Source organism: Embiotoca jacksoni, unplaced genomic scaffold (assembly GCF_022577435.1).
Source record: "Embiotoca jacksoni isolate LCO1_2020_lvr unplaced genomic scaffold, fEmbJac1.0.p SCAF_45, whole genome shotgun sequence".
NCBI lineage: Eukaryota > Metazoa > Chordata > Actinopteri > Embiotocidae > Embiotoca > Embiotoca jacksoni.
This window is the reverse complement of record NW_027185398.1, coordinates 553,957-562,467: the sequence shown is the minus strand read 5'-3', so window position 1 is coordinate 562,467 and position 8,511 is coordinate 553,957. Positions and strand designations below refer to the sequence as shown.

Sequence of the window (8,511 nt, the reverse complement as noted above, 5' to 3'; positions counted from 1 at the left end):
AGAAAAAAAAAGGGGTCGTGATAGTTGAACTTAGCTGGTTTGATCCCCTTGAATAACTCTGCCCGAAAATAACCTCAAATTTGAACCAATCAGTTTGATGACGACAAGGAACATCCTATTTTTTCTGCACTGTAAAATAATGCCGCTTTAACACGCATTCATTTTTGCTGTCTGTTATAACAGCGGCAGCATCTTAATGTGAATGCCGTCGTACTGAGCCTATTAAAGTAAGTGCAAGGTAAGTGCATGTTTAGAGGCTATTTACCACTTAAATTGTTGAATAGTGTATTTCTAGTAAGATTCACTTCAATCTACTTCTCTTTAACTGCAATTGCATTTTAAGTACATTTTCCTTGAGCGGGTTGTTTGATGTTTCAAACACAAGTGAGATTATAGCTGGTGGTCCAAAACCCTGCAAACATTTAAATGTGCTTTTATTCAATGATTATTTTATGGGCATTAATTTAGCAGGATTTTAACACAAGTATCACTTTATATTGGACAAAAACTAGTAAAAACATAATTTTGTCAAGTACAAGTACTCATAAAATAGCTGGTAGTAGTATAGAAACCAATTTAAAACTAGTGTAAAAAAAAAAAGTCAGTCTTTACTATTTATTAATGTCTACGATCTTATATCGGTGTCTCTGAACAGGAAAAGCTGCGAGACCTGCGTCAGTATGGACATGATGGAAATGAATGATACCGTGTATTTGGACAGGAACCTCGTTACTGAAGGTAAAGTACCGACCTGAAAACACAGAGAGAATATTAAGTACGTGTACTTTTGGAGACTTACCTGTTGATCAATTGAAATTTAAAAGCCATAATCTTGAACTTTTCTGCTCCAAGTAAAAACTACCAATCAATAAGCGTGAATAATATTTGGCAGCAACGTGATAAATAGTTTTTTATCATTACAAATCGAAAAAAGATGGCGTAGCAACACATCTGTTTGGTTTTTATTGGGGGAAACATGTCCAGTTATTGTAATTGCAGTGGTGACAGAATTCTTTTTTTTGATTTAGTGGATTTTTACAGAAGAAAGCCGCCCTCCAGATGTGTGACTATTTGTCTTGGATTACTGTGTGCTGTCCTGCTGGCTGGAAATTTAGGACAAATTATCTTCTGTAAGTGAGTTATTTGTTGTCTCTAAAAACAGGATTTACTGTATTTTAGCCGTTGTCACTTTAAGGGCTGTTAATGCTCCAGAAACAAAGTGCAGCTGATAATAATCATGTGAAATACAACAGAGGCAAATTTATAGTCCACAGCGAATATTTAAAATTCACTGCGGGGGAACCATTTATCTTTTCACTTGACCATTTCGCAGATCAGACAATCAGCCATCCCGCTTCAGAGGACCCGACGCGGGCCGATCGCAGCGCTCTGACTCGAGAGAAGGACCGCGTCCACGATGCGGACGCCGAAAGAGAAACTCTGCGGGGCAGTTACGACGCTCCGGCTGCCGAGAAAGAACAGTTACAGATCACGCTGAGCAACCTGACCGAGGAGAAAGACCGGCGGCGGCAGAGTCTCGGTTCGCCGACCGCCCAAAGAGACGAGGTCGAGGCCGGCCTGGACGGCGCGAGAAGCGAGCGGGACCGGTGGCGAGCGAGCTCCGACGACGCGCGGGGGAGTCTGGAGGGGCGGCGGGGGAGTCTAGAGGGGCGGCGGGGGAGGCACGATAATCTGACGGCGGATTACGAGCGGTTAGAGACCCGACACGGTGACCTGCGAAGAGAAAAGGACCAGCTGCAAACCGGGTTCAACGCTCTGAGGGAGGAAATGCAGCAGTTACAGACCAACTGCAGCACTTTGACTTCAGGGAGAAACCGGCTGCAAACCGGCATCGACAAGCTGAGTCGTAAAATCAAAGGTAAGCCGTTTCTCTCGCAGATGTAATTCGGGGGTTTTTAATTGGAGTCTGCGGTTCGATATTTGGTGCATCTCTTCGTACCTCCCTCCGTCTCTCTCTCGGTGGTTCGAGGGATGCTCTGTCCGACGCGCTGGAGGAAGTTCGGCGCCGGCTGTTATTTTGTGTCGACCGCAAAGAAAAACTGGACGGAGAGCCGACGAGCCTGCGTCGCCGAGGGAGCGGACCTGGTCGTCGTAGACGGCGGCGAGGAACAGGTGAGAGACGGAGACGGGAAGACGTCGGGCGGATTAACGGCGCGTTCGTGAGCGGCGCTGGGAAAAAGAAAAAAAAAAAAAAAAAAAGTACACCCGGACGCCTGTGGAATCGGGTTTATCCCGCCGTTGGATGTCACGTGACGGCGGCGGCATCGGTCAGTGAAAGAAAGAAAACGTAGTCGCTCGGGAAATGAAAGCGAAAACCCGGACCCGGTTAGCCGAGCCTGCTGGCCGCGTTGAGGGTTAAAAAATAGCGTAATGATTGAGCGTGCAAATAATATCGAACTCCCGAGCTCCAACAACGAGCTAACGTGTTCACCTCGTCACAATCTAGGAAAAGAAGACGTTCTCGTCTCGACGTGAGAATACGATGAATTATCTTCAGCTGCCAGAGAGGGCGCCAAGCTGATCTTTGGTGGAGGAGTTAGCAATTTTGCAAATGTGTTTGAAGTTATCTTCTGTCTGTGCTACGCTAACAGGAATTCATTAATGGGTTGCTGGACGTGGGCCAAAATGCCTGGATGGGTCTCACTGACGGTCTTAAAGAAGGAGAGTGGACGTGGGTGGACGGGACCCCGGCCACCACAACGTAAGTTCAAATGTTTGGACAAATCTCATCATCAGTATGAACACATTTGTATTTATGAAATGTTAACAACAACAACAACAACAACAACAAAAAGGCAAATGAAACTGAAGCACGATTCATTCAAGATTAATATTATTTGCAGTTATCAAGAAATTGCTGTAATCTTTTATTCTCTTCCGGTCCGCTGATGATAATCTCACATGAATTTAACTTCGCCTGAATCCGTTTCGTTTTCTATCCGACTTTAAAACACGGCAGAGCTGCAAAGTGTCGAGGGAAAAAAAAAAAAAAAAAAAAAAGCCTTTTCAATGGCTTTTTTTTTTTTTTAGCGCCTCAAAAAGATCCGTCTCGCTGCCAGGAGGCTATGTACTGTAGCACGTTGTCAAAATAAGACCTTACGCAACCGCATCCGCAGAGACCCGGGCCGCATCGAAATTCATAATCTCGTTTGAATAAACATGCAGAGGTGGCGACGGGGGCGGTTTTGAAATCCCACGATCGCACCGGGACTCGAGATGGTACAATTTCTATGCAAATGAGAAGTTAAACACGCCAGAAGAAGCGAGCGCGAATCCCTTCAGTCGCAGTTTAGGTTGGAAGCATCAGGTCGGAGACGGCAAAAAAAAAAAAAACGCGTTTCTCCGTCGTCTTCAGGAACTGGCAGACCGGGCAGCCCAACAACTTCAAGAACCAGGACTGCGGAGAATTTGTGCGCACGTCGTCGGCAGAAGTTGGAAAATGGAACGACGATGGTTGTTTTGCTCGACAGACGTGGATCTGTGAGATATAAGATCGCAGCGGTTTATACTCTCCATTTATACTGGTGGTTCTCCTGTTGATTTTCAAGGACATTTTTGTCGAAAAAAAAAATGTCGGTTTCAAAACTACATTAACAATTTAAGTGACAGAACTTTTTACATTATTTGCTGGGAGCCAACATTTTTTATGGATATGAATTTATGAAAATATCAAAAATGATATTTTCATAAATTTACTCTTCAGCTATCACCAGCTTGTTCCTTGTTTGGATAGAAATAGATTTTAGATTTAAAGTATTTTTTTTTAAGTGATTCATTATTACGCGAGGAAATTATTGTAAATGACAAACAATGTAAGTGACAAAACAAATATGTATTTACACAGGGTATTAATTGTTTCCTTTGTGTTGGGGCTGTGGGTGCAATTAGTCAGTACAGTCAAATTCATGATTTATTGTCTTTCCCGTAAATGGAAACCATCGGCTGTGTGTTTGGAGTAAATTCAATACAAGATGTAAAAGTTTTCTGACAATATTTGATTAAAAAAATGAAAAGACTGCTTTTCTATGTACGATGAAACAGAAGCAGATTAAAGCGGAGGTGGAACTGACACTTTCACTTGCAGTAAATATAACTTTATTTTTTTTTTAATCCTGCTGGTTAAAGGATTTGTTTGTTTTTTTAACCAGGTGACCCGTTTTCCAGGGTCAACATGCAGGTGTCAGAAGCAGGTAGAATATAATCCAGTTTATCTCACGCTCTGACAAATCTGTTAACATTTCCTGGCCGACTTCCGTTTTTTATTTTTTTTAAATGGGCTTCTGTTGCCTAGAAACATTTCACCGCTCCTTCGCCACGCGCTCACTCGCAGCAATCACGGTGCATTTAGAAAAACATCAAGGCTGCACACTGAGAACATTTTGATATCACTCGGTCTGGTGGAGATTGCGTGGATGTTTTGGAGGGTTGAAACACGTGGAGAGGTTTTTGTAACACGTGCTGGTCGCAGGCCTTTTGTTGCTTCGGCAGCAGATCCTACTCGGTTCGTCGGGCCGCCTGCACACACGGGCGGATACCTGGAGCGTCACGCTCGCCCAGCGAAGCTCCTCAACAGCAGGTGACAGAAAACAATTGTGCACGTAAACTCAAGTCAAAACTTTGAAATCAGTTCCTAGCCTACGGTATCCGAGAAAAAAAGAAAGTAAATCGAAAGTGTAAAAAAAAAAATAAATAAATAAATCCTTGAAGTGTGTATCGTGCAACTGGATTTGTAAAATACAAATTGGGTCTCGGTATCGGCTGGTATCTAATATTAAGTGACTCGGGTTGGGAGTCAAAACAGCTTGATCAGGAAATCTACTGTCGTTAATATTCTGTACAAATTAACAACAACAAAAAAGAAAAGATCAATAAAAACTGAAAATTTTAAACTGGGAAAAGCAAAAATCTTTATACTGCAAAATTAACTAAATTAACTCATAAATATAATATCTGCAGAGGTGGAGATTGAACTGTTTCATGGTTCTTACAAAATGACCTCAAATTCAAAAAAATACTAAAGGAGGTTAGATTAGTTCAACAAAAAACTGCACATTGGAAGAAAAAAAAAAAAAAAAAAAGGAACTTGTATTGCTTTGGTATTGCAGCGGATCACATGACGCACAGGCGTTGCTTTTACCGCGTCCGCCCACTCGGGTCACCCCCGCTGCCCCCGGGAACAGGCGACGGACCACCGACACGTTCGGTTGCCAAAACGCCGACAACGGTCTCTGCAGCTCCAGACTACATGTTACATAACACCGCGTCAGAAGAAGAAGACGAAGAAGAAGAAGAAGAAGAAGAAGAATCACTAACATGTGAGCGGGGAGGCGGTGCAGATCTATTTAGCGGGCAGAGACAGCGTGCTCTGGCATGCGGCTCGCTTTTTTTTTTTTTGGGTGTGGTGGCGGTCGCATTGAGTGACATCTCAACCATTAATTGGACTATAAGCCGTTTTACCCCCCTCCCCCCCGCCCTCCTTCCCATCCCCCACCCCCCCTAGGACGTTGCTGAGTGGTGAGGTTACTCTGACTGAAAATAAAAAAAAAAAAGATCAAAGAGCTTCCAGTAGACATGTTGGTCTGGTTCCACTCAAAGACCAGAAGGGAAAAAAAAAAGGCTTTAGAAAAAAAAAGAGTGTTGCATGTGCATTAGCCTGATGACCTAATGTACTTAAATAGATGAGGTTTTTTTTCTTCTTCCAAATACATAGTTGGACACAATTTGAATTGTCCTCACTGATGAGCAACCTAATATGAACTATTTATGAACTGTTTCAGGATACAAAACAGCTGACAAATGCAGATTGTTTTTGTGATGTTGGTCGGCCGCAGGCCTCGAGGCGGGAACACATCTGCTGAACTCGGGGGCACGTTCACAGCCTCTTCGGTTCTACGAAAACACCCTCCGTGTTCGTTCTGCTCCAGAGGAGTTTGTTGGGCACCCCCCGACTACAAAAGTTAATATGTTGTACGTGCCGCATGAGCAGGTGGAACGGATTTGATTTATCTGCAGACTACAGACATTAAAACGAGCGAGCGACTGCAGAGATTGCAGGTCTTCGGTACGCTGGAGCACACGCCTGCGCGGTACTTTCACCCCCAGTCTTTCGGTCTGTCACTGTGTAGTTCACACTCTGATTACATTTACGATTGGGAGTTCTCAAATCACAGATGGAACTAATCAACAGCTAAAAACGACAATCTGTTGAAACTGAAGATGCACAAAACACTATAACAGTCCCAAACCCTGTCGGACCCAAAAAAACTCAAGCCCTTTGAAAAACACCAATGCTGTCACAGGCAGAAATGTGGAAGACGCTTAGCTTTTGATTGATTGAATAAATATCTAAAATATAAGTGAAGGTTTTCTTTCCTGGACACATCAAATAATACTCGAGTCAACTATTCGAAATCAGTTCCGAGCCTACTATAAACACGGCTGCAAATAACAACAGAAACAAACTGGTTAAACTTACAAAATACGAACCTTGTTTGGTTTCTCAAAGTGAAAAGATAGAAAAGGAAAATTAAAAAAAAAAAAAAGACTCATATTAGGGGTGTTCAGTCATTGCTGGGATTTGGGCCGACGCGAAAGTGCCTTAGTACCACCGAGTGCCACTAGAGGTCGGCTCCAAAAAGCCTCCGGCTCCATAGACTCCCATTCAACTTCTCTCATGAAATTCCTTGTTTCTGTTTATTTCCTCCGAGGCAAAACGAAACATCTTCCACCAGCGATCAGAACTTCATTATCCTCGGGGCCGACAGACTTTCTACAAACAGACTCGGAGAAACTCGTCGGCAGCCTTTTGCAGAAACAATATCTGCTGCAGTTAAATATGTAATTGTTTTGCCCTACAACCACTCACTTCTTTTCAAACTCCATTTCCAGAAAAAAAAAAACTAAAATAATGTAACGTATTCGTGCCATAACAATATTAATTCAGGTTGACGGGATGGGTCTGTTTTACATAGACGGCTTTGAGCTAACTTCTCCTGCTACTTCAGGACACTGTATGAATATCATCAGTGTGATTGGATTTCCATTTTGTAAAGTTCAAGTTGCTTCCATTCCCCAGAGGCCGCAGGAACCCATTTCCATTAAAAGGAACGAAAGTGTGACATTTGGAGCACGTAAAAGGCTCAGCGAGAACAAAACCCCAAAGAGCGTTACGCGAGCGTGGAAGTGTACGAGTCGGTCGTCTCGGAGATGAAATTAAGATTAATATATGCCTCTCCTGATTGTTTACTTATTACTGAACAGCGGCATTGTTTTGGAAGAGCGTTATCCTGCTGCTGATGCCGCTCGTGTCCCCTGTTGCTGGTGAAATTTATGTGGAATGGATTACAGTTAAAGCACCCCGGCAGATAAATGATTCAGCCGGGCGGCGGTGCGAGATTTAAAGCCGCCTGTCTTAATGGGTCGACTCACATTTATCTGTCCGACTGAAGACGGGCAAGTTTGCCTCCATTGTTTTCGTACGACGTCTGATCAAGATAATATCTAAAGATGCAGTTCAGTTTTGGAATAAAGTTGAGGAACCATTACGAATGCATAAGCAGTGTATATTACAGGAAGTGGTCTGTAACACAGCTTAACGCCCTTTATACTTCGATTATTTTCTTGCGTGCGCGAAGTGTTTATTGAGGAAACCGTCAACCATTTTAAACCCCTTTTATGAAGCCTTCATAACAGAACTGCTAATAAATGTTTTGACAACGCTGTATAACTTAGCTGTAAACACGAGGACAAATTCCTGACCGGTGCTGTGAACTATATATACATTTAATAACTCGTTCGACTCACAAATGTCCCTCCTGTATATCTGCTTCCGGCTGCTATATACTGTAATAAAAGTAAATAAATAAAAAAAACAAGTGTTAATTATTGATCGTTCAAATTTTACGTATGTTTAAAATATGTGGTTTAAAGCTACATGTGGGCATTTAGACTAACAGATATAATCTGTTCGTGTGTTTGAGGTTCTGATCCTGAAAATTCATTGTTGTTTTTTTGGGTTTGGAACCACAAAAACATGTAAAACAAAGGTGACTCACTATCATTATCTTCCCTTCATGTTTTAAGACGCTATACATTTTGATCCGGCTACTAAAAAAGCCTCAAAGTTTAGAGAGACTTGTTGCCGTGGAGATGTTGCCATGTATTTTCTTTTGGTGTAAAAAAAAAAAAAAATGAACAGCGATTCAAATTTGGGTTTCGCTAACCAGAACTGAACTGGGTTGACGTTGGTGGAAATTCCCACATCACCCATCGAGGCTGTTAACCATATAAATCTAACCATCTGTAATGTTTTTATTATAAAAGATCCCTTAGCAAGCATAGATAGTTGTAGATACGTAGATAGAGATACAGTTTATTAATGTTTTTAAAAGATGGATCTTCCACAAGCAATTTAATGAATACCACCTAATGATTATGTTTCCATATATTTTTGTATTCATTTTGTGGTTTTCGTCACTGGTCACGTTTTAT

At 42.3% G+C, this 8,511-nt stretch overlaps 2 protein-coding genes across 3 annotated transcripts; both read left to right on the top strand.

The window, feature by feature from the left end:
- The first annotated feature begins 680 nt into the window (after positions 1–680).
- Positions 681–1,905, top strand: LOC138210347 (ribonuclease Y-like). Its single transcript, XM_069169440.1, has 3 exons — positions 681–738; positions 1,029–1,130; positions 1,334–1,905. The coding sequence occupies exons 1-3, from the start codon at positions 681–683 to the stop codon at positions 1,903–1,905; spliced, it is 732 nt and encodes a 243-aa protein (XP_069025541.1).
- Positions 1,708–5,342, top strand: LOC138210367 (CD209 antigen-like protein E). Of its 2 annotated transcripts, none has more exons than XM_069169466.1 (3): positions 1,708–2,133; positions 2,613–2,722; positions 5,127–5,342. In XM_069169466.1, exons 1-3 carry the CDS (start codon positions 1,993–1,995, stop codon positions 5,275–5,277), a joined length of 402 nt encoding a protein of 133 aa, XP_069025567.1. In that variant the 5' UTR covers positions 1,708–1,992; the 3' UTR covers positions 5,278–5,342. The 2 variants fall into 2 exon arrangements, with proteins under 2 accessions (XP_069025567.1, XP_069025568.1); XM_069169467.1 differs by lacking the exon at positions 5,127–5,342 and adding an exon at positions 3,377–4,074.
- The last annotated feature ends 3,169 nt before the right edge of the window (positions 5,343–8,511 follow it).